At 46.4% G+C, this 26,595-nt stretch overlaps 1 protein-coding gene across 2 annotated transcripts in view; it reads right to left on the bottom strand.

Moving 5' to 3' along the window:
- tenm1 (teneurin transmembrane protein 1) overlaps positions 1 to 26,595 on the bottom strand; it is an 824,829-nt gene that overhangs the window by 52,564 nt on the left and 745,670 nt on the right. For both annotated transcript variants that reach the window (XM_033030732.1, XM_033030733.1), the window contains 2 exons: positions 14,307 to 14,673; positions 5,518 to 6,028 (listed from right to left, as the gene is read on the bottom strand). In XM_033030732.1, coding sequence (XP_032886623.1) covers positions 5,518 to 6,028; positions 14,307 to 14,673 — 878 coding nt within the window. The remainder of the gene's footprint in view (positions 1 to 5,517; positions 6,029 to 14,306; positions 14,674 to 26,595) is intronic.

Here is a 26,595-nt window from a genome sequence, read left to right as displayed (position 1 = left end):
TTGTATTACAAGCAGCAGTGCTCTCAGCACAGCACCGAACTCCACATGTCACAGACCTCCATCCTGAATATTGTCCTTCTACCCAAACCCTCTGCCTTCTATCAGTAAACCCTTTTCAAATCCATACAATCAAGTCACTATTAATCGGATATAGTCTATATTTGAGTCTTTTTCCGTCATATTTAACCATTTAGCTCATATCTGTGGCTCATACATTTTTGAGTGATGCTTTCATAATTTTTATTTAATTCAATGGAATTTTAATTTTTCATAGTCCTATATGTCGGTGGCCGACTAGGAAAAGGGGAGATGCAGCGAGACCTGGGTGTCATGGTACACCAGTCATTGAAAGTGGGCATGCAGGTGCAGCAGGCAGTGAAGAAAGCGAATGGTATGTTAGCTTTCATAGCAAAAGGATTTGAGTATAGGAGCGGGGAGGTTCTACTGCAGTTGTACAGGGTCTTGGTGAGACCACACCTGGAGTATTGCGTACGGTTTTGGTCTCCAAATCTGAGGAAGGACATTATTGCCATAGAGGGAGTGCAGAGAAGGTTCACCAGACTGATTCCTGGGATGTCAGGACTGTCTTATGAAGAAAGACTGGATAGACTTGGTTTATACTCTCTAGAATTTAGGAGGTTGAGAGGGGATCTTATAGAAACTTATAAAATTCTTAAGGGGTTGGACAGGCTAGATGCAGGAAGATTGCTCCCGATGTTGGGGAAGTCCAGGACAAGGGGTCACAGCTTAAGGATAAGGGGGAAATCCTTTAAAACCGAGATGAGAAGAACTTTTTTCACACAGAGAGTGGTGAATCTCTGGAACTCCCTGCCACAGAGGGTAGTCGAGGCCAGTTCATTGGCTATATTTAAGAGGGAGTTAGATGTGGCCCTTGTGGCTAAGGGGATCAGAGGGTATGGAGAGAAGGCAGGTACGGGATACTGAGTTGGATGATCAGCCATGATCATATTGAATGGCGGTGCAGGCTCGAAGGGCCGAATGGCCTACTCCTGCACCTAATTTCTATGTTTCTATGTTTCTATGTCATTTCTTTTCTTTTAGCATAATGATTTATGCTTTTTTTTCAAGAATTAAAAAAAAAAGCCACAATAACATAACTATAACCGTTAGACTCAAAACTTTAAGGACATGGGTTTAAAAGGTAGCCTGACGATTCGTGTAGTTCTTATGAAATGCCATCTTGTGTAATGTCATCATAGCAGATTTAGAATTATTATACCTAGGGATCGGAGTCGGTCGGAGTCGGATACACAAGAAATCAAGGAGTCGGAGTCGAAGTGTTTTGGGTATCAACTCCACAGCCCATTCATTTTAACCTTCTGGATCAGCCTACCATGGGGGATTTTGTCAAATGGCTTACTAAATCCATATAGAAAACATCCAACTCCCTACCCTCATTGATCAGATTTGTCACCTTAAGAAGCGCAATTATGTTACCCAGAAAATTATAGTTCCTTAACCAGCTTTTCCCTAAGTTCCAATTTCCATCAACGTAACACTTCACCTCAAAAAGGCCTCTCTTCCAACGTGGCTGTTCTGCTGAACAAACTCTTTCTTTTATTGGCTGCTGTGCCTCTTCCTCAACCAATTTAACGCCTGCCTTTCAAATGTCCCGCCTTCACATGAAATGAAGCCTCTTTTCAATCAAAACACAGCTTTCTCCCCCACTCTCCCACGATTTCCCTCAAAAGTTGCCCTCTCTCCTCTCAAAATGGCTGCTCATCAATTCTCTATTTGACCCTTTAAAAAAAACCCATAACATTGTGTTCACTGTCCCCAAAATGGATTAGCCTACCATGAAACCCTAGTTACCTGGCCAGGCTCATTCCCCAACACATGGTCCAGACTGCAGATGCTGGTTTACACCGAAGATAGACACAAAATTGTTGGGTAACTCAACGGGTCAGGCAGCATCTCTGGAGAAAAGGAATAGGTGACGTTTCAGGTCGGAACCCTTCTTCAGACTTACAAGGTCAAGTTTATTCCCTTCTCGGGTTGGACCTTTCACATACTGTTTCAAGAAACCCTCTTGGATGCACCTTATTTGTGCAAAACATAAACCTCAGTGTTGCTTCAAACATTATAGGATTTACCCTGTTGCAGAGTTGGATTCTTTTCAACCTTTCACCATGCCGATTGTCGAGGCAGTAAAGAGCAGTCCACATTGAGAGTCCACATCAAGCCTTGTGCATATAATGGATTAAGCCACCTGCTTTTCATTTGTTTTACAACAGTGCGGAGTTACTAAGGAATGAAGGTTAATCTCACTCATATGCTCATTAGAGCATGAAATGTAAATGGATGTAATAATAAATATTCAAATTAATTATGAGCAGTCAACATTGAACTGCTTATATTTATTCTGTCACTGGTAATGCTTTTTCGTCGGATGTTAAAAGAGCGGGGTTTTCTGGGTTTGTTTCTGTTTGAAGTCTGGAAAAGTGGGAGTGTTCGCAAAGATCGAAAGGTCTTATGGGCCTGTCCCACTTGGCGATTTTTTTAAGCGACTGCCGGAGATTGTCATAATCGTAGCATGTCGCCGTAAAACCGGCGACAACCTACAACAGCACCTACGTCAGGTGAAGTCAAGCTACACTCATTGGTGTCAAACACACTGCCGCTGAAAAGTTTTCGGCAAGTTGAAAATTTAGCGCCGACCAGAAAGACGCTACGTCTTTTTGCGCGACTGAGGAGACGACTCCCAGCGACCACCGGCGAACATGCGGTGACAAACTAGTCGCTTGTAGTTGCCTAAAAAATCACCTAAGTGGGACAGGCCCATTAAGGTCTTGCTGGTAAGGTCCTCAAACATATTTGAGGAATAGATAGAGTCTATGCACAGAGTCCTTTGCCCTGTAGAGGGGAATCAAGAACCAGAGGACATAGGTTTAAGGTTTAAGATGAGAGGGGAAAGAGAGCAACTTTTTCAAACAGTGAGTGGTGGGATATGGATGTCTTTCCCATGGTCACTTTCGATATTGGGGGGCAGGTGTGGTGGAGATGCCCCTCAAATAAGGGAAGGGATTCCACCCCAAGGGGCCAAGGAATTTGTTTAGTTTGGTTTAAAGATACACCGCGGAAACAGGCCCTTCGGCCCACCGGGTCCGTCCCGCATATTAACACTATCCTACACACACTAGGGACAATTTTTTTAAACATTTACCAAGCCAAATAACCTACACACCTGTACGTCTTTGGAGTTTGGGAGGAAACCGAAGATCTCAGAGAAAACCCACGCAGGTCACGGGGAGAACGTACAAACTGTGTACAGACAGCACCCGTAGTCGGGATCGAACCCGGGTCTCCGGGCTGCAACTCTCCCGCTGCGCCACCGTGCCGCACTTGGCATGGGTGTGGGGTAAAATGTTGCAAACACTAGGTTACATTGTAGCCTCTGAGAATGTCAGAAGAATTTTTATGCACAGTGCCTGTTCTGTATATATCTTTTACTCTGAATACATTTTATTTGATAAAACAAAACTCTCCCATGCCGATCAAACATGCACCATGTACACTAGTCACACTTGCAGGCTTTTGGCCCATATTCCTCTAAACCTCTCCTATCCATGTACCTGTATAAATGTCTTTTAAAAGCTGTTAGTCGTACGTGCCTCAACTACCTCCTCTGGCAGCTCGTTCCATGTAAACCTCACACAACCATTATTTTAATCCGACATTTGGGGCTTGTTTAGCCATTTGTGATTAGTTTAGTTCAGAAACACAGTATGGAAACAGGCTCTTCAAGTCAAGTCCGTGCTGACCAACGATATCCTGTACACTAGTTCTATCTTATACGCTATTTTTCAGAAGCCAATTAACCTACAAACCAGTAGATCTTTGGAGAATAGGAGGAAACTGGAACAGCCGGAGAAAACCCACGCGGGCCATAGGGAGAACGTACAAACTCCATATTTGCAACACCCACAGTCAGGATCGAACCTGGGTCTCTGGCAACTCTACCGCTTGCCAATAAAAATGATGAAAAGACGTGAAGATAACCATGGAGAACGAAATAACTAGGAACTGGGCTCACCACGTTCTTAACACACGTAGTTAAAAGGATGAGTAAAAGGGGAAAGCTAGACACTGGAGTAACTCAGCGGGTCAGGCAGCATTCTTGGAGAACATGGATAGGCACAAAGTGCTGGAGTAACTCAGCTGGTCAGGCAGCATCCCTGGAGAACATGGCTAGGTCTTTTTCTTCTTCTTGCGTATGGCGTGCATGGCCTAAAGTTGTAGGTCAACTTGTTCTATTTGTTTGTGCACGTCGGGTTGATTGCATTAGTCGAAACAGGGTGGACCAGGTGAAGGTTGCAACCTCCCAACACCATGGATACGTGACGTTTCGGGTCGGAACCTTTCTGCGGATGGATTCATTAGAATAATGAATTGAGTGAAAGAGGAAGCTTTATGTTCTGATTTTAAAGGACAGGCTGCAACTTGCTGTTGAGATTGTGCAAGATCAACTGTGGTGTGCTGGCTGGCTGATAACTGTGAGTTTGAATGGAGATGTATCAGACATTGACAGTCCCTGGGCATCAATGACAGGTTATGGGATAGTCTAGCAGCCCCCTGCACACGCAGCCTGGCTCCGATGATTCAAGGACATGCACACTGGTGGTTTGGTGTCAATTGATGGACCGCCTTGAGCACAGATGGCCAGCTGTCAGAGATTTGACAGGGCCAGCGCTAAGATACTATCAACTTCAAGGAGGCTACATATGATAGCCTCCAAAATGGGTGAGATTTTATGGTGCAAGATTAACCCAATGTTCATTGATTGCAATTCAGTGAGCAAGCCAATCTGGTGCTGCTTACCCATTGATGGCATTGAAGACTTTTTTTGCTTGGATGGTGTGGATGTGGAGAGGATGTTTTCACTAGTGGGAGAGTCTAGGATCAGCGGTAAAATTGGAAATTGTCCCTAGTGTGTCGGATAGTGTTAGTGTACGGGGTGATGCACGGACTCGGTGGGCCGAAGGGCCTGTTTCTGCACTGTATCTCTAAAGTCTAAAGTAAACATGGACAGGTGACGTTTCAGGTCAGGAGTCTGAATGAGTGTCCTGACCTGAGATGTCACCTATCCACCTGTTCTCCATGGATGCTGCCTGACCCAACGAGTTATTCCAGCATTTTGTGTCTTTCCCTGATAAACCAGCATCTGCAGTTCCTTGTATCCTCCATCACCTTCCAATCGAGGTGGTTCAAAATTAATACTCGTCTGTCAATGATAATATTTTATAATTTAACTAATTGTACTTTAGTGTTTAATATGGGGTGGGAGATTGCAACCTTCACGTGGTCCACCCTGTTTCAATGAATGCAATCAACCCGGCGTGCACAATCAAATAAGATCAAATAGAACAAGTTGTCCTACAACTTTAGGCTGTGTACCCCATACGCAAGAAGAAGAAGAAGTGTTTAACATTACACATCATATCAAGTACAGTTAATAAACCACAATCAATAATGTAAGTAACATTATTATCAGCTTACTCGTAAACTGTTGTCCATCCATTTTCATTGTTCTTCGTTGCCAACAGGCCGGTGTTGCCGTGGTAGGTTAGCATGGCCAGGTCGTTGCCATGGGTGGATACCCTTTTCAAGGCTCCGTTGTTGCTGATGGTCAACCAGTACACTTGTCCCTCAGGCACCACGAGCCAGAGGGGTGCCCCGTTGGCATCGCGGCGAATGTGGAGAGAGTTGCCGTTGTTGCCGGAGATGGTGCTGACGTCGCCCTCGCCGTTGTAACTGAAGTTGTAGATGTAGTCGCCCGTTATCAGGTTCAAGGTGTTCAGGTGAGTCCCGTTGACGTTGAAGAGGTACAGCTCCTGGTCGGCGGGCGACGCCACCTCGTACAGGTTGGAACGGCTGTAGCGGGGTTTATTCCGGGTCACGGCGCGGATACGGATGTTGGCAAGGTCCGCTATGTACAGGGTTCCATCCGGAGATACGGCCAGGGAGGTCGGTGTCTTCAGTTTCCCATCCTTGGCATAGCCGCCATCACCTGAACCAATGAAGATACGGCTTTATTAATAACATGGGGATGTCCTACACAGTGAATGGTGGGGACACTGGGGAGTGTTATACAGAGATAGAGATGCAGTGTGGAAACAGGCCCTTCGGCCCACCGAGCTGAACAGCGATCCCCGCATATTAACACTATCCTACACACACAACGGACAATTTACCAAGCCAATTAACCTACGAACCTGTATGTCTTTGGAGTGTGGGAGGAAACCGAAGCTCTCGGAGAAAGCCCACACGGTCACGGGGAGAACGTACAAAGTCCGTACAGACAGCGCCCGCAGTCAGGATCAAACCTGGGCTGGTCAAAAAGGCTTATGGCACATTGGCCTTCATCAGTCAGAGTATTGAGTAGAGAAGTTGGGAGGTCATGTTGCAGTTGTATAAGACATTGGTGAGGCTGCATGTAGAATATTGTGTTTAGTTTTAGTAACCTTGTTACATGAAAGATGTCGTCAAGCTGGAAAGGGTGCAGAGAAGATTTGCGAGGATGTTGCCAGGACTCGATGGCCTGAGCTATAGGGAGAGGTTGGGCAGGCTGGGACTTTATTCCTTGGAGCGCTGGAGGATGAGGGGTGATCTTATAGAGGTGTAAAAGATCACGAGAGGAATAGATAAGATAAATGCACAGAAGATAGATTCAACATGCTGGAGTAAGTCAACGGGACAGGCAGCATCTCCGGAGAGAAGGAATGGGTGAAGTTTCGGGTCGAGTCCCTTCTTCAGACTGATGGTAAATACACAGAGTCTTTTACACAGAGTAGGGGAATCGAGAACTAGAGGGGTCCGTGGGATTTCTCCAAGATCTTCGGTTTCCTCCCACACTCCAAAGACGTACAGGTTTATAGAAACATAGAAGATAAGAAAATAGGTGCAGGAGTAGGCCATTCGGCCATTCAATATGATCATGGCTGATCATCCAACTCAGTATCCTGTACCTGCCTTCTCTCCATACCCCCTGATCGCTTTAGCCACAAGGGCCACATCTAACACCCTCTTAAATATAGCCAATGAACTGGCCTCAACTACCTACCAAGGTTAATTGCCTTGAGATAAATGTAAAATGATCCCTATTGTGTGTAGAGTAGTGTTAATGTGAGCCACCAAGCTGCCTTGATTTGATTAGTTACGATAAAGAAAAGCTTCCCTCCTTTTATGCCTCCTTTACTAAATTATGATGTAAGAGTTTAAACAGTTTTATAAATATCATTTTCAGTTTTAGAAAGTGCGGTGTGATGAGGTGGTGAATACAGGCGTTTATCACTAGTGGCCGGGTCTCTGCTGAAAGTCTCAGCGGTAAGCAGGTTATCTCTCAACTTATTGGAATTTTCTGATAAGTCGCAGCCAAAACCGATCCTGTTAATATCATAGGTACACAAAATTGCTGGAGAAACTCAGCGGGTGCAGCAGCATCTATGGAGCGAAGGAAATAGGCGACGTTTCGGGCCGAAACCCTTCTTCAGACTGATGGGGGGTGGGAGAAAGAAGGAAAAGGGGAGGAGGGGGAGGAGCCCGAGGGCGGGCGGATGGGAGGGTGGGAGGAGACAACTAGAGGGTTAAGGAAGGGGAGGAGACAGCAAGGGCTAGCAAAATTGGGAGAATTCAATGTTAATGCCATATGGACGCAAGGTCCCCAGACGGAATATGAGGTGCTGTTCCTCCAATTTCCGCTGTTGCTCACTCTGGCAATGGAGGAGACCCAGGACAGAGAGGTCGGATTGGGAATGGGAGGCGGAGTTGAAGTGCTGAGCCACCGGGAGTTCAGGTAGGTTATTGCGGACTGAGCGGAGGTGTTCGGCGAAACGATCGCCCAACCTACGCTTGGTCTCCCCGATGTAAATCAGCTGACATCTAGAGCAGCGGATGCAGTAGATGAGATTGGAGGAGATAGGAGATACAGGTGAACCTTTGTCGCACCTGTTAATATCATAATCCTTGGCTGCTGCTAGACTTTTCCCTGGCGACTCAAGTTCACCTGCTAACTGGACAAAAATCAAACGGTTTTCTGGCGAAGTCGGCTTCTTTTTGCCATTCATTGGGTCACCCAAACAGCCCAGTATCTTTTGTGTTACATGTTGCTCAGTTTAAAGATACAGCATGCAAACTGTATGGCCCTTCGGCCCATCGAGTCCCCGCCGACCATCGATCACCCGTTCACAATCGTTCTTTGTTATCGCACTTTCTCATCCACTCCCTACACACTAGGGTGAATCTACAGAGGGACAAATTAACCTACAAACCCGAACGTCTTTGGGATGTGGGAGGCAACCGGAGCACCCAGAGTTGGTGAATCGTGGACCAGAGGACATAGGTTTAACGTGAAGGGGAAAAGATTTAATAGGAATCTGAGGGGTAACTTTTTCACACAAAGGGTGGTGGGTGTATGGAACAAGCTGCCAAGAGGAGGTAGTTGAGGCTGGGACTATCCCAACGTTTGAGAAAGAGTTATAGTCAGGTACATGGATAGGACATGTTTAGAGGGATATGGGCCAAACGCGGGCAGGTAGGACTACTGTAGCTGGGACATGTTGGTCAGTGGGGTAATTTGGGCCGAAGACCCAGAGAAAACCTTCGAGGCCACAGGAAGAACGTGCAAACTCCACACAGGCAGCACTCAAGGTCGGGATGGAACCTGGCAGCAGCTCTCGTAAAATGAACAAAGAATCCTTAGGTTTGCAAAATAAATCTATATTTCAATCACAGGTTTTTTGCCATCAGTAATAAGATTGTGCTGATACTGATCACAGGACTAGGTTTCCCTTCATCATATTGCCCCCATCTATCTTGTTTCCCCCAGCCTGAGAATTTGCTGATATTCATACCGTTGTCTTCACACTGGTGTGTAGTGGGGGGGACGGGGGGGGGGGGGGGGGGGACGGGCCTGATTTGACAATAGGCAAAAATATCAACAAGTTACTGCCAATGATAAAATCCTTTCCCCTGCTCATGAATCATGCATTAACTGTGTTGGCATAACATAGCCCTCAGTTTGAATTATAAGGTCATAAGTGATGGGAGGTTAAATTAGGCCATTCGGCCCATCAAGTCTACTCCGCCATTCAATCATGGCTGATCTAACCCCATTCTCCTGCCTTCTCCCAATAACCCCTGACACCCGTACTAACTAAGAATCTATCTATCTCTGCCTTAAAAATATCCATTGAAGTGGCCTCCAAAGTCTTCTGTGGCAAAGAATTCCACAGATTCACCACCCTCTGGCTAAATAAATTCCTCCTCAGCTCCTTCCTTTAATTCTGAGGCTATGACCTCTAGTCCTAGACTCTCCCACTAGTGGAAACATCTTCCTCAACATCCACTCTATCCAAGACTTTCACCGTTCGATACGTTTCAATGAGGTCTCCCCCTCATTCTTCTAAACTCCAGCGAGTGCCATCAAACGCTCTGTATAGTTCTATATAATAACAACAACAGGGCAATAAACAGAGGCGGAGGTAATATCAAGGAGTATAGTCAACCCACAGGTAATATTTTACTAACTTACGGAACTAAATATTTGAATTTCATGAGGAGCACAGTGAATCTATGCAAGACTTGACAGTTTCATGCCATTCATTTACAACAAACAACAGCTCTGCATCTCAAGAAACATCTACTCTTTAATTCTGACATCTATTTTGCTTCAATTTTCCTCCCCTCTTCTTTCTGTCTGAAGGGTCCCGATGCGAAACGTCACCCATCCTTTTTCGCCAGAGTTGTTGCCTGACCTGCTAAGTTACCCCAGCAGTTTGTGTCTATCTTCAGTATAGACCAGCATCTGTAGTTTCTTTCTATAAAAGTAACACTTGTCACTTAGCTTGCAGATACCTACACTTGCCCAAAGTGCCATTCTCCAAGACAAAGGGGAAAAAAAATAGAACGAAAATTTGCACAAATGTAAAATTTTAAACAATAATCGAAAGTTTGGCCTACTTAAACTAATCTCCCCAACCAGTACGTGATCTATATCTCCCCATTCCCTGCATATTCAGGTGCCTATCCAAAACACTCTTATTTGCCCAAAACATATCTGCCTCCATCACTATCCCTGCAGTGTGTTGCAGGCACCCCCTGTGTAAAAAACTTACCCCAAACATCTCCTTTAAAGTTTGCCCCTTTCTCTCGAGAGCAATGCCTCTCTAGTCCTTGACTTGTCCATCCTGGGAAAAATGTTCTGAGGACCAACCCTATCTATTATCTATCGTCATTATAGCCACTTCTATCAGATTTACCCTCAGCCTCCAATGCTCCTGAGAAAACAATCCAAATTTGTGTAACCTCTCCTTATAGTTACTGTCTACTAACCCATGCTGAATTGTGGCGAACCTACTTTGCATCCTTTTGAAATCCCCCAATCTTTCCTGTAATGGGGTGACCCGACATCACACAATACTCCGAATGTATCGAGACAATAAATCTGTATCACGACTTCCTGACACTAAAGGGCCTGTCCCATCAGCATGCGACTGCATGCGGCGCGCGCGACCTAACGTGGTCGCTTGAGCCGTACGGCCTCGCGGGGCCGGTCCCACTTTGATCGCCGGAGCCGTATGGAGTTGTGCGGGGCTGGTCCCGAAATTGCGCGGGGCTCCGAAAAACTGACACTGTCCAAAAATTCCCCGCGGCAACGGCCTGTTGGCCCGCAGCCGCATTGAGGCCGTGCGCAGCGCCTCGACGGGCGTACGCAGCGTCTTGACGGCGTACGCCAGCGCGTGGAGTTGCGCGATGATGTCACCGCCCGGCGTGCCGTTGCGTGATGACGTAACTGCCCGACGCCTTGCGACGTCCAAATTCAGTTGGCCTGCCTCCTGCCCAGCTGATTGGTGAGTAGGATGTCGGGACCAGCCCCGCACAACTCCTGCGGGCTCCGCGGTTGGAAGTGGGACCGGCCCCGCGAGGCCATATGCCTCAAGCCACCATGTTTAGTCGCGCTAGATGCGTGCAATCGGATGCTGGTGGGACAGGCCCTTGAGTATAAAAAACGCACCGATCAATGAAGGCAAGTATACCATATGCCTTCTCTACCACTCTATCTACATCCAGGGAGCTAAATTAAATGGTGGAGCATGCTTGAGAGGCCCAGTGTCTCCTCCCTGGTCCTAACTAATGTTCATAAACTGCTATCAGAGTTAATGCTCAGCATATGTCCCAATAGATTCAAAAGTGACAATGGTAGTAATACAAAGAAGTAAAAACAATGAGACATGTGAGGGCCAATAATAAATGTCTACTTCAATTCAACACTCTTGCTATGCCATCTTATATATCAAAAAGGGCAGTCATATAAAGTCATAGTCATAGTGCTCGGAAACAAGCCCTTCGGCCCCAAACGTCTATGCTGACCAGAAACCCCATCTAAGGTAGTCCCATTTGCCTGCATTTGACCCACATCCATCTAAATCTGTCCAAGTGTCTTTTAAATGTTGTTATAGTATCTGCCCCATCTACTTCCTCAGGCAGCTCATTCCATATACCCACCAACCTCTGTGTGAGAATGTTGCCCGCCAAGTTCACATTAAATCTTACCCCTCTCACCTTAAACTGATGTCCTCTAGTTTCTGATTCCCCGACACTGGGTAAAAGCCTTTGTGCATTCACCCTTATCATTTCATACACCTCTGCAACATCACCCCTCAGCCTCCTGCGCTCCAAGGAATAAAGTCCTCACTTGCCCGACCTCTCCCTGTAGCTCAGGGCCTCGGGGTCCTGGCAACATCCTCTTAAATCCTCCCTGCACTCTTTCCTTTGTGTCAATGGAAATTTTATTCAGGCCCTCGGGCTTGGTATTGGACCGCAAAAATCACTGAATCAGGTGAAGATGTTCGACTGAAGGGGCATCAAGGTGGTGCAGCGATAGTTGCTGCCTTACAGCGGCGGGTTCGATCCTGGCTACGGGTGCTGTCTGTACGGAGTTTTTGTATGTTATCCCCGTGAGCTACGTGGGTTTTCTTCGAGATCTTCGAGTTTCCTCCCACACTCCAAAGGCGTACAGGTTTGTGGTATAATTGGCTTCGTGTAAGTGTAAAATTGCCCCTAGTGCGTGTAGGATAGTGTTAATGTGCGGTGACTGCTGGTCGGCGCAGACTCGATGGGCCGAAGGGCCTGTTTCCACTCTGTATCTCTAAAACTAAAAACTAAACTTTAATAATATATAAAGAGCAGTCACAATCTCAACCAGCGCAACACAGGTGCCACAGCCGACAATTTGTAGAATACATTCACAACTAAATTGGAGAATATTTCCAATTTTGATACGTCGAAAGTGTGAAACACTGAGGAATATTTCCAATACTTGGCGTAAGCATTTTTGAAATTGCACAGCTTAGCTTTCAGATGTTAAAATTACTGGGCAATCCATTCCCAAATTGCAACCTCCAGACAGACAGCACTTGTCAAATGGCAAACACTTTCCAGTCAATCGAATCACTTAACGACAATGTGACTACAGAACAGGCAACTCATGAGAATAAAACCTTTTGGACCTAATGGCCAGTTTCTAAGTTGCACTACAACTTCTACATTATATTTTCTTTATACTTGGATTTTTCTTGGATTGCTTTCTCCACAGTACAACTAAATGTTGTCGCAGACCGGAACCTGCCAGGTAGGCCTAACCCGCCTGGCATAGAAACATAGAAAATAGGTGCAGGAGTAGGCCATTCGGCCCTTCGAGCCTGCACCGCCATTCAATATGATCATGGCTGATCATCCAACTCAGTATCCTGTACCTGCCTTCTCTCCATACCCCCTGATCCCTTTAGCCACAAGAGCCACATCTAACTCCCTCTTATATATAGCCAATGAACTGGCCTCAACTACCTTCTGTGGCAGAGAATTCCAGAGATTCACCACTCTCTGTGTGAAAAATGTTTTTCTCATCTCGGTCCTAAAAGATTTCCCCCTTATCCTTAAACTGTGACCCCTTGCTCTGGACTTCCCCAACATCGGGAACAATCTTCCTGCATCTAGCCTGTCCAACCTTTTAAGAATTTTGTACGTTTCTATAAGATCCCCCCTCAATCTTCTAAATTCTAGCGAGTACAAGCCGTATCTATCCAGTCTTTCTTCATATGAAAGTCCTGCCATCCCAGGAATCAGTCTGGTGAACCTTCTCTGTACTCCCTCTATGGCAAGAATGTCTTTCCTCAGATTAGGAGACCAAAACTGTGTGCAATACTCCAAGTGTGGTCTCACCAAGACTCTGTACAACTGCAGTAGAACCTCCCTGCTCCTATACTCAAATCCTTTTGCTATGAATGCTAACATACCATTCGCTTTCTTCACTGCCTGCTGCACCTGCATGCCTACTTTCAATGACTGGTGTACCATGACACCCAGGTCTCGTTGCATCTCCCCTTTTCCTAATCGGCCACCGGGGACTCGCATATCTTTCCTAATCGGCATAGACCGGGGACGGAGGACCCGCGCAGTGGATCAGAACCCGCCTGGAATGCCCGGCTCACCCGCTGCCGATTGAGGACCCGTGTGAACCCCCCGGTGCACAAACCGGCTGCGGGAGCGGGCGCGCGGCCTCCAGGGGGGAGTTGGCCGCTGTAGGCCCTGCAGCACCCTGGGGCTCGGCTGGACCGGGCGCCGCTCCAAGAGGCCGAACACGAAGACCGCATGCGACCTACAGCGGTGGAGCAGCAGCAGAGGACACCACGGCTGCACTTGGCCAGGCCAACCCTGCAATGTCGCCATGACAACGGGCCTTCAGGGTCAAGATCCCTGCACTTAAAACTACTGGGACTTGAAAATGGCGCCAAACTGGCGACTCCATACTGTCTCAGTGTACGTCTGCTACACACTCGTACTGTATCTGAGGCTTATCTAAGATGTATCTAAGTGCTTATGTATAGTGATACTTGTACTGAACTGTATACAAAAATAAATGTCACTGTACCTCAGTACATGTGACAAATAAAGTGCCATAAATGCACAGAGAAATACAATCCTCTTGCCCAGTGTAGGTGAATCGTAGATCTAAGGACATAGGTTTAACGTGAACGGGAAAAGGTTTTAGCAATCTGAGGGGTAAATTTTTCACGCAAAGGGTGGTGGGTGTATGGAACAAGCTGCCAGAGGAGGTAGTTGAGGCAGGGACTATCCCAACTTTTAAGAAACAGTTAGACAGGTACATGGATAGGACAGGTTAGGAGGGATATGGACCAAGTGTGGGACTAATGTCGCTGGGACATGTTGTGGGCAAGTTGGGCCAAAGGGTGTTTCCATGGATCTATTGACTCTAAATGGATCATTACCTGAAAAGCAATTGCAGTTGGGGTCGATCTTGCAGTCACATTCGGTTGAGGTGCCAGCGAAGATGAAGATCTCGCCGTTGGTGGTGACCTGCTGTATGCGGTTGATCTTCCTCTCGTCGGTCTCGGCGATGTACAGCACGCCGCTGTGGGAGACAGCGATGGCTCTGGCCGACTCCAGCGTGGAGTGAATGGCCATCTTGCTCAGGAGATAATGGTTGATGCCTGGCACCTGGCAGTGGATGGGCCGGCCTGCCACAATCCGGACCCGGCTCGTTTCCAGAACCTGGAGCACGATGTTGTTGTCGAGCACATAGAGAGAATTATCGATGGGGTTGACGGCCAGATCAGTCGGCCACTCCAGGCGCACCTGCAATAAAATCACTCCGTCAATGAAACATGAGCATCGAACAGTACAGGCTCAAAAAGCTGGATGTGTAGGAAGGAACTGCAGACGCTGGTTTGCAACGAAGATGCTGAAATAACTCAGCGGGACAGGCAGCGAGCGTCTCTAGATAGAAGTTAATGCAGAGATGCGGCCTGTCTTGCTGAGTTACTCCAGCATTTTGTGCCTATCTTCTGTTTAAACCAGCATTGTTAGATCCTTCCTACACATCACTATACAGCACCGCAGCGGGTCTTACGGCCTCCAATGTCCGTGACAAAAAAGGTGCCAAGTTAAACTAATCTCCACTGCCGGCACGTGATCCATATCTCTCCATTTTCTGAATATCCGCATGCTTATCTAAAAGCCTCTGCTATAGCATCTGCCTCCACCACCTCCCCTGGCAGCACGTTCCAGGCAACCACTCCTTTCTGTGTAAACAAATCAGCCCCGCATATCTCCTTTAAACTTTGTCCCTCACCAGATCCATTTTTCAAGACATGGACACCCTTCACCGAATTCTTACAAGGATAGTATGGTGCAACACAAATCTAAATTTAAATCCGATTCTGGGTTGGGTCAGGTGGGAGGGGGGGGGGGGGGGGGGGGGGGGAGGAAGAGGGGCAAGTATATCTCCACTTTCCTTTTTTTTCTCTTTTATCTCTACTTTCTTTCCGGCCACACCACTTTGGTAGTCCAGGGGTCTTTTCTATGTGCTTTTTCGAGCTATCTTTTCACCTCACTTTTTCCCTCTCTTGTTTTCTCTCTCTTCTTTTCTTTCATTTTCAGGTGATAAGGGTTAAAAATGAAGCTGTACAACAATTGTATAATTTTAGATGCCGAATGTTTTGTCTTTGTACAATTGCTTCTAATAAAAATAATTAAAAATGAATATATATATATTTTAAACTTTGCCCCTCTTAAACCTAAAGCTATGCCCTATTTCTTCTCTGTGAGAAAGGTTCTGAATGTCTACCCTATTCCCTGTCTCTCATAAAGCTGTATACTTCTATCATGTCTCCCCTACAAACCTGTACATCTTTGGAGTGTGGGAGGAAACAGAAGGAAACCCACGCAATGAGACATTAAAAACTGCGCCCAAAGTCAGGATCGAATCCGGGTCTCCGGCGCTGTAAGCGTTGGAATATATTGGAACAAAGAATAGACAAGCATGCAGAAAACCCTCCATCATCACCCTCCAAGCTAATTTGGAATCCAATTTGACAACTTACACTGAATCCCATGGGTTCTAATCTTTCGGACCCAGTCTCCCTTGTCAAGGGCCTTTTACTAAAGTGCACATTGACCACATCAAACGTTCTTCATCATCGATTGTGTTACCTCTTCAAACATTTCAATCAAATTGGTCTGACGTGATGATAGACACAAGAAGCTGGAGTAACCCAACATCTTTCAACAATTTTAAGACAGCTACACTCATCAAAAAACATACTTTTGCATCAAAGATAAAACGATGAACAGAAATCAAGGCGTGTTTGAAAAATCACAAAAAAATTGTGTAGACACAACTTACCTTGTTGGATATGAAATAGCATTGACTCTCAGTTTTAAGAAGGGTCTCGACCCGAAATGTCGCCAATTCCTTCTCTCCATAGATGCTGCCTCACCTGCTGAATTACTCCAGCAGTTTGTGTCTACCTTCGATTTACCAGCATCTGCAGTTCTTTCTTAAACATAAGGTATGTTGTACCTTGTGTTTAAACCGAAGATAGACACAAAAATCTGGAGTAACTCAGCGGGTCAGTCAGCATCTCTGGAGAAAAGGAACAGGTGGCGTTTCGGGTCGAGACCATTCTTCAGACTGAGAGTCAGGGGAAAAGGAAACGAGAGATATAGACGGTGATTTAGAGATATAGAACAAATGAATTAAAAATTTGCAAAAAATTAACTGTTTTAATGGAAACAGGCCATTGTGAGCTATGGGTTAGATGATTTTAAAAAGTCTCTGTCAGGTCTCCAGCAACCTCCTCCCTAGTCCACCACAGCAGCCTGGGATACTTCTAATGAAACCCCAGAGATTTATCCATCTTTAAGACTGCAAAGACATCTGACACTTCCTCCTTTTCCATGATAACGTGAACTACAATTTCCCAGCTCCCCACCATCGAAGGGATCTATCGCAGTCGCTGCCTCAAAAAGGCAGCCAACATCATCAAGGACCCACACCATCCTGGCCACGCACTCATCTCTCCGCTACCATCGGGCAGAAGGTACAGGAGCCTGAAATCTGTTACATCCAAGTTCAGGAACAGTTTCTTCCCCACAGCCATCAGGCTATTAAACTCGCCATCAAACAGACTCTGAACTGTAACAGACTATTGCACTTTATCAGCTTATTTATGTGTATATTGAACTGAACTGTTCTGTATTTTTGCTTACAATGTTCTGTTGTGCTGCAGCAAGCAAGAATTTCATTGTCCTATCTGGGACACATGACTATAAACTCTCTTGATTTGTCTTGACAGCTCTAATCCCCAAACTTTCCAGCTACGTTCAGCTATTTTCTTTTGCAGCAATAGAACTTACAAAGAGGCAATCTATGTTTAATTTAGTGATGGCTAATGAGCCATTTTTCGTTAACAGTCTGAAATGTGCAATCATTCATGTTGACAGAAGCATACTGTCGTTGAAGGGCACAAAGTACTGGAGTTATGCCCCTGTCCCACTTAGGAAACCTGAACGGAAACCTCTGGAGACTTTGCGCCCCACCCAAGGTTTCCGTGCGGTTCCCGGAGGTTGCAGGTGGTTGCCGGAGGTTGCAGGTAGTGGAAGCAAGTAGGGAGACTGACAAAAACCTCCGGGAACCGCACGGGAACCTTGGGTGGGGTGCAAAGTCTCCAGAGGTTTCCGTTCAGGTTTCTTAAGTGGGACAGGGGTCAACAGCCCTGACAGCATCTCTGAAGAACATGGATTGGTAACGTGAGGGTCTCGACACGAAACGTCACCCATCCACGTTCTCCAGAGACGCTGCCTGACCCGCTGAGTTACTCCAGCACTTTGTGTGCTTTTGTGCATTAACCAGAATTTGTGGGCTTTTGGTTTGTACATAATGTAGTTAAAAACAAGCTATTAAGATTGTAGATTGTAGATTCAGGTAAAACGCAAAGTGTTGGAGTAAATCAGCGAGTCAGGCTGTATCTCTGGTGACATGGATAGGTGACGTTTTGGGTCAGGACCCTTCTTCAGTCCCGACCCATAATGTCACCTCTCCATTCCCTCCACAGATGCTGCCTGACCCACTGAGGTACTCCAGCACTTTGTGTTTTGCTCAAGATTTCAGCATCTGCAGTTCCTTGTGTCTCCAGATTCAAAATAAAATGCTTTGCCTCTTAATTTGTAAACCAAGGATCCCCTTTAAAATAATTTGAATTTGCAAATCTAACATAGACACAAAATGCTGGAGTGACTCAGCGGAACAGGCAGCATCTCTGGAGAGAAGGAAGGGGTGACGTTTCGGGTCGAGATCCGTCTTCAGACTGGTGTCAGGGGAGAGGGAGATACATAGATAAGGAAGTGTAAGGTGTGAAAATAGGACAAAGGGAATATGAATATTGTTATATGGTTATATGAGTGCAGGCAGGTGGGACTAAGGGAAAAAAGTTGTTCGGCACGGACTTGTAGGGCCGAAATGGCCTGTTTCCGTGCTGTAATTGTTATATGGTTATATGTTATATGGTTATATGGAATAGAGACCAAGGAAAATGTAGAATAGATCATTGTTAGCTGGGAGAATAAAACAACAAAGCAGAGATAAGAAGTAATTGGAGACAGTAAGACTGGTCGGAAAACTGAGAAAGGGGAGTGATGGAGAGAGATGGAAAGCAAGGATTACTTGAAGTTAGAGAAGGCAATGTTCATATCGCTGGGGTGTAAGCTGCCCAAGTGAAATATGAGGTGCTGTTCCTCCAATTTGGAACAGGGATAGATCACTAAAGTGGGAGAACTGGCTTATGGATAAAGCTATAATGAATCTGAAACATCACTGCCTAATTTCTTATTCATGCAACATTGCCATGTGCTGGAACTTACTTTGAACAGTTATAACGCATCTCATTTTGAAGGATATAGGAAGTATTTTGCAGTTGTTCATGAGAGGGAACTAACTGTTCCTGGTTTAAAGGTTTGCATAAGTTGTGCTAAAAAAAATGACGTGACATAGACATACGATGGTAGCCTCGCCAACGGTCCGTCTCGTCATTTTCTTATTTTGTTGTTTTGTCTGTAGATAAATGTATGTTTTAGTGTATCATTAGTTTTGTATCATGTGCAGGGGTGGGGGAAACCTTTTTAATCTCTTTCCTCGACGGAGATGAGACTTTTTCCGTATCGTATCTCCATCCGCACTGCGGACTTGCATTGTGGAGCTGGGGTTCCCTTGGCTGGGGATTGACTACAGGAGCTCCAACCGCAGGTGCTTCGACCGTCCTGATCGCGGGAGCTTCGATCGCGCCGACGCGGGAGCATCGATTGCCCCGACGCGGGAGCATCGATCGTCCCGACTGCGGATGGTTCGACTACCCCGACCGCGGGAGAAAAGGAGGGAAGAAGATAATACGTTATTGCCTTTCATCACAGTGGGGAATGTGGGGGAGCCGCTGTGGTGGATGTTTATGTTAATTTTTATGCAGTTGAGTGTCTTGTTGCTATTTTGGTGTGACTGTATGGCAAATCAAATTCCTGGTATGTTTTTACATACTTGGCTAATAAATTAATAACAATAGCAACAGCTTGATGAGATCCGACAACTTCTTAAAAATAAGACAGTCATGAATATGGAAAATTGTAAACCGTAATGCAAAGCATAAGGAACAATTATGAAAAATTGTAAAAACTACTGAGGGTTCTGGTGATCAGGAAAGATACAGGGAACAACAAAAGGGGGGCAAGGGGGCGCAGCGGTAGAGTTCCTGCCTTGCAGAACCAGAGACCCTGGTTCGATCCTGACTACGGGTGCTGCTTTAATGAGTTTAAACGTTCTCCCCGTGACCTACGTGGGTTTTCTCCGGGTGCTCCGGTTTCCTCCCACACTTCAAAGACGTACTGTATATGTTTGTAAGTTAATTGGCTTTGGTATAATTGCAAATTGTCTCTAGTGTGTGCAGGATAGAGTCGGCGTGCGGGGATCGCTGGTCGGAGCGGACTCGGAAGGGCCTGTTTCCGCGCTGCATCTTAAAAAAAAACTAAAGAAGTTTTAAAACATACAGTATTATCAAAGAGGGAAAAGAATGTACAGAAACTATGGGTGTTCAGGTCAACAGAATAGTTTAAAAACATATAGAGATCAGAAGACCAGAGACCAGGAGGATGTTATTGGCGATGATGACGGATGCGATGGGCGAGGAGTAAGGCCGGTTGGAGAGGGAACTAGGTTTGGCATATCGTGCCCTCAAGGTCTGCTGCGGGAGGCTGCCCCAGGACACAAAGGTGGACGGGAGAGGAAAGGAACGGAACGTCACGTCCATGGAAGGTGATGGCTGCAGGCTCGCAGCAGCCTGGGGCTCGCCTGGATCGGGCACCACACATACGAACTGGACCGTGGACTGCATTTTGAAAATGGCCCCATCTCCCTCTCTCCCCCATCTCCCTCTCTCCCCCATCTCCCTCTCTCCCCCATCTCCATCTCCCTCGCCACTCAAACTCCGGGCACCACGCTTACGAACTGGACCATGGACTGCATTTGAAAAATGGCCCCATCTCCCTCTCTCCCCCATCTCCCTCTCTCCCCCATCTCCCTCTCCCTCCACTCAAACTCCATTAACAGTTCTGCCAGTTCACAACAATGGGATCAAACCTGTCTCTATGCAACTATAGGCCTATCAGGGAACATCCTTGCCTCAGGTAATCTGTTGCTATCCCTGATTTGTCCTGTTTTTGTTTCTCTTCCAGTTCCTCCCCCCTCACTCTCCCTACTACAATCAGTTTGAGGAAGGGCCCCGACCCAAAATTGTCTATTGTCTATTGTCTAAAATGTCAATGGTCCATTTTCTCCAGAGATGCTGCCTGACCCGTCGAGTTACTTCAGCATTGTGGCTGTTAAAATAACACGGATAAGAAAAGATAATCAAAAAGGCAAATAGGACGCAGTCTTTTCCGTCTGGTGGAAGGATAGATTAGCCTTGGATGAAGCACAGGGAGGATTTACTTGGATTACAAGGATTAATTACAAGAAGGGATTACATATACAATGGTTAAAGGGGGAGTTGATCAATTTTCAAGATGCTAAAAGGAGTAGACCAGGCTAATGGAGAGAGGCAATTTCCACAAGTCAGGAGCTCAGACTGATGGGGTAAGGAATAAAAGTTAAAGCCCTGTCCCACGGTACGAGTTCATTCCAAGAGTTCTCCCAAGTTTGCCCTGATTCGAACTCGGAGATTTACGGTAATGGCCACTCGTCGGTACTCGGGGATCTCGTGGACATTTTTCAACATGTTGAAAAATCTTCACGAGTCTTCCTGTGCTTACCTGCCATTAGCGAGTCTTCCCGAGTACCTGCCATTAGCGTTACGAGCCGCTACAAGACGTCCCAAGCTCCGACGTACCCGCTACGTTCATTCTCCGAGCTTACCACGAGTTTGATTTTTTTTAAACTCAGGAGAGCTCTTGGAATGAACTCGTACCGTGGGACAGGGCGATTAGAGTTCAAACTTTGTGGATTGAAGTCAGGGAATAGTTGGGTATCTTCGAAGATAACTGAAGATATCCAGAGAAAACCCACGCGGTCACGGGGAGAAGGTACAAACTGCGCACAGACATCACCCGTAGTCGGAATCAAACCCGTAGTCAGTATCAAACTGTCAACGCTGTAATGGCTCAGTCCCACTTAGACAGTTTTTTTGGCGGCTGGCATAGTCGTAACAGGTCGCTGAAAAAACGGCGACTGGACCCCCCCTACGACAATGTCTACGACAAAGTCTACAACAACCTACCACCTAGTCGACATCCAGCCACGGCAAGCTACCGACAACCAGCGATCAATTAGGACGTCCATCTACGACCACACCTACGACAACCTACATCCACCCTCGACAAGCTACGACAAGGTAAGACAGTTCAGTCGCCGGTACCTGCCGCCGGTCGCCGGTTGACGTAGATTGACGTAGGTAGTTGCCAATGGAATTTATCGAAGTCAGCACCGGTGACAACCTACATCATCCTGGCGACACCCTACGACAGCACCCACGTCAGGAGAAGTCAAGCTACGCTCATTGGCGTCAAGCCAACTGTCGCCGAAAAGTTTTAAACATTTCATAATCCATCGGCGACCAGAAAAATGCTACGACTCTTTGGGCAACTGAGGAGACGACTCACGACCACACAGATGACATCCCGGCGACAGCCTAGTCCCCTGTAGTCGCCTAAAAAATCACTTAAGTAGGACAGGGGCATAAGGCAGCAACTCTAAAGGGGCTGTCCCACTTGGGCGACCTAATTGGCGAGTTTAGAAGTGTTTGAAAAAATGACATATTGAAGACCTCCTTCGACCTCCTTCGCCTATGTTGAAGACCAGCTTCGACTAGCTATGACTAACTTCGGGAAAATTGGACACCAAATAGTGTCAAGTGAAGACGACCTCCTTTGACTATGATGAAGAAAGACTATCTTCGATTACCTTCGACCACCCTCGATTACTTACGACTAACATGCCGACCTATGACGGCCTACGACGACTAAACTTACGAGGAAAAAAAGTATCGATTTTTTCCATTGCAACCTTTTTTTACTCGCGGGCATTTTTCAACATGTTGAAAAAAAACGCCGCGACCTAGCTGAGGCCTCGAGTACGTGGAGACCACTCTCGAGCATCAAGGAGAGTTACAAAGACCTCCTACGACCTTGTGTCGACTATGCTGCGAGTATGAGTCGAGGGCAAACTCGCCAGAACTCGCGGATTAGGTCGCCCAAGTGAGACAGCCCCTTAACGCTGCGCCATCGTGCCGCCCTCAAATAGTAGATATCTGTAGTCAGCTTTTACAGACATCACGCAATACTGTGAAACTTGTTATTTTTAAATCCGAAATTGGTAGATTATTGTTAAATCAAAAGTATTAAGGACCGGTGACAGAGGTGGGTAAATGGAATGAAATGACTCAAAGAGCTGAATGGTTTTTGTGACTATGTGCTCCTAAACCTTTCAAACAGTGTCAACTCTTTCTGTACACAATTTGTGCCTCAATTTATTCCTACATAAACTGACTTACGCCGAACATTACAGCCGTTTAATGGAGAACGGAGCTTCTTGCAAATTGCAAAGGTACTGCGGAGAGCTAGACTTTAAGCTTATAAGACTAAGTGGCTGCATCTTGGAGTGGACGTGATAGTCGGTCTCTAAATGAAAGAGAGCGCAGAATGTGGAATGTGATTTAAAGGCATTAAGTATCCAATTTCAAAAATTCCCTTATAGCACAAAGCAGAAAACACATCGATGTCCAGGGTGAGAGACAGTAAGCCATTTAGATCACGTTAATCAGATCATGGAGCTTCTCTAGGGCACATACTGATTAGTGATTTAAATCAGCTTGTTTACCCAAATCTGATTGCATCCATGTGACTCTGGCTTAGCTGGCTTTGCACCATGACGGAAAGGCAATTTATCTGCTGAATATTCTGAATTATGGGCGGCACAGCGTTGGACTTGCTGCCTTACAGCGCCAGAGACCGAGATTCAGTCCTGACTTTGATCCTGACCACGAGTGCAGTCGGTATGGAGAATGTACATTCTCCCCGTGACCTGCGTGGGTTTTCTCCGGGATCCTTCTGAACCTTCTGAATGTTGTAGTCGGCAAGGCAGAACTCTGCATATCGCCAACTTGGACAACCTTACATTGTTATCAAGCCGATTAACCTACAAATCTGTGCGTCTTTGGAGTGTGGGAGGAAACCGAAGATCTCGGAGAAAACCCACGCAGGTCACGGGGAGAACGTACAAACTCCATTCAGACAGCACCCGTAGTCGGGATCGAACCCAGGTCTCGGGCGCTGCATTTTGCTGTAAGGCAGTAACTCTACCGCTGCGCCACCGTGACTGCCCGCTGGTTTTCTCCCACACTCCAAAGATGTACAGGTATGCAGGCTAATTGGCTTGGTATACGTGTAGATTGTCCCTAGTGTGTGTTGGATGGTGTTAATGTGCGGGGATCACTGGTCGGCGCAGACTTGGTGGGCCGAAGGGCCTGTTTACACGCTGTATCTCCAAACTAAACTTAACTAAAGCATCAGAATTAATAAACTGTATAAAGAAAAAACGTCAACCCTTCATCACTTCAATCTAATTTCTCTGACCTTCAGATATTAAAAGATAATTCTTGCCTTTCATGACTTAGTTTGTTATTTTACCATATGTTGAATATTAACCATATAACCATATAACAATTACAGCACGGAAACAGGCCATCTCGGCCCTTCAGGTCCATGCCGAACACTTATTTTCCCCTAGTCCCATCTACCTGCACTCAGACCATAACCCTCCATTCCTTTCCCGTCCATATACCTATCCAATTTATTTTTAAATTATAAAATTGAACCTGCCTCCACCACTTCCACTGGAAGCTCATTCCACACAGCTACCACTCTCTGAGTAAAGAAGTTCCCCCTCATGTTACCCCTAAACATCTGCCCCTTAATTCTCAAGTCATGTCCTCTTGTTTGAATCTTCCCTACTCTCAATGGGAATAGCTGATCCACGTCAACTCTGTCTATCCCTCTCATCATTTTAATGACCTCTATCAAGTCCCCCCTTAACCTTCTGCGCTCCAAAGAATAAAGACCTAACTTGTTCAACCTTTCTCTGTAACTTAGTTACTGAAACCCAGGCAACATTCTAGTAAATCTCCTCTGTACTCTCTCTATTTTGTTGACATCCTTCCTATAATTAGGCGACCAAAATTGTACCCCATACTCCGGAATTGCCTACCATTCCTTGACCTCACTATCTCCATTGCAGGTGATAGACTTCTGACCGACATCCACTATAAACCTACTGACTCCCATGGCTATCTGGATTACACTTCTTCCCACCCTGCTTCCTGTAAGGACTCCATCCCCTACTCCCAATTCCTCCGTCTACGCCGCATCTGCTCCCAGGATGATGCTTCCACACCAGGGCATCTGAAATGTCCTAATTCTTCAGGGAACGGGGGTTTCCCTCCTCCACCATAGATGAGGCTCGCACCAGGGTCTCTTCCATACCCCGCAACACTGCTCTCTCTCCCCATCCCCCCACTCGCAACAAGGGCAGAGTCCCCCTAGACCTCACCTTTCACTCCACCAGCCGTCACATACAACAAGTAATCCTCCGTCAGCTTCGCCACCTCCAACGTGACCCCACCACTTGCCACATCTTCCCATCTCCCTCCATGTCTGCCTTCCGCAAAGACTGCTCCCTCCGTAACTCCCTTGTCAATTCTTCCCTTCCCTCCCGTACCACCCCCTCCCCGGGCACTTTCCCTTGCAACCGCAAGAGATGCAACACTTGTCCCTTTACCTCCCCCCTCGACTCCATTCAAGGACCCAAGCAGTCGTTCCAGGTGCGACAGAGGTTTACCTGCATCTCCTCCAACCTCATCTATTGCATCCGCTGCTCTAGATGTCAGCAGATTTATATCGGTGAGACCAAGCGGAGGTTGGGCGACCGTTTCGCTGAACACCTCCGCTCGGTCCGCAATAACCAACCTGACCTCCCGGTGGCTCAGCACTTCAACTCCCCCACCCACTCTGTATCCGACCTCTCTGTCCTGGGTCTCCTCCATGGCCAGAGCGAGCAACACCGGAAATTGGAGGAACAGCACCTCATATTCCGCTTGGGGAGTCTGCATCCAGGCGGCATGAACATTGAATTCTCCCAATTTTGTTAGTCCTTGCTGTCTCCTCCCTTCCTCACCCCTCCTGCTGTCTCCTCCCATCCCCCTAGCCTTCGGGCTCCTCCTCCTTTTTCCTTTCTTCTCCCCGCCCTCCCCATCAGTCTGAAGAAGGGTTTTGGCCCGAAACGTTGCCTATTTCCTTCGCTCCATAGATGCTGCTGCACCCGCTGAGTTTCTCCAGCATTTTTGTGTACCTTCCAGAATTTACCATATTGATGTTCCTCTGAATCATCTGTGGATCCACATCTAAATCTGTAGTTTTAACATGCTTGTCTGGCCACGTAAATACCTACTTAATTGATTGAAAATTGTGATAAATATGAATGGGATCAAGTTGATGTTGAATTGGCATGTCTTGTAATGGTTGAAATAAGAAGGATTTTAAATGGGGCTGAAAATACAAAAATAGCATTTAACACGATGGAAAAAATTCTGACTAGCGTTTAAATTAAGCTGGTGATGGGAGACTGTTTTGAATTAACAACTCATTCACAGTCAATAGGCAGAAAATGTACGACACAAAATGCATACTGACAGTGATGGCCTTATTAACATAGATAGACACAAAATGCTGGAGTAACTCAGCGAGACAGGCAGAGAAGGAATGGGCAATGTTTCACGTCGAGAACCTTCTTCAGACATATGCACGATACAACTGACTGCCCACTAAAAGAAGACACAAAGTGCTGGAGTAACTCGGTGGGTCAGGCAACACCAACGGGTCCCACTTGAGAAGGCAGGACAATGGGGTAAAGAGGGAAAGATAGATCAGCCATGATTGAATGGCGTAGTAGACTTAATGGGCTGAATGGCCTATCACTTATGAACTTATAAACCCAGATAATGGCCTCCACAGCCGTCTGCGGCAATGAAGTCTATAGATTTACCATCCTCCGACTCAATAAATTCCTCCCCATCTCCTTTCCAAAGGTACGTCCTTTTATTCTGCGGCTATGCCCTCTGGTCTTAGGCTCTCCCACTGATGGAAACTTCCTCTCCGCATCCAGGTCTTTCACTAAGTTTTGTGGTC

The sequence above is a fragment of the Amblyraja radiata genome, chromosome 12 (genome assembly GCF_010909765.2).
Source record: "Amblyraja radiata isolate CabotCenter1 chromosome 12, sAmbRad1.1.pri, whole genome shotgun sequence".
In the NCBI taxonomy this organism is placed as follows: Eukaryota; Metazoa; Chordata; class Chondrichthyes; order Rajiformes; family Rajidae; genus Amblyraja; species Amblyraja radiata.
Note: the sequence above shows the minus strand (reverse complement) of the source record. Positions and strands in the feature narration are given on the sequence as shown.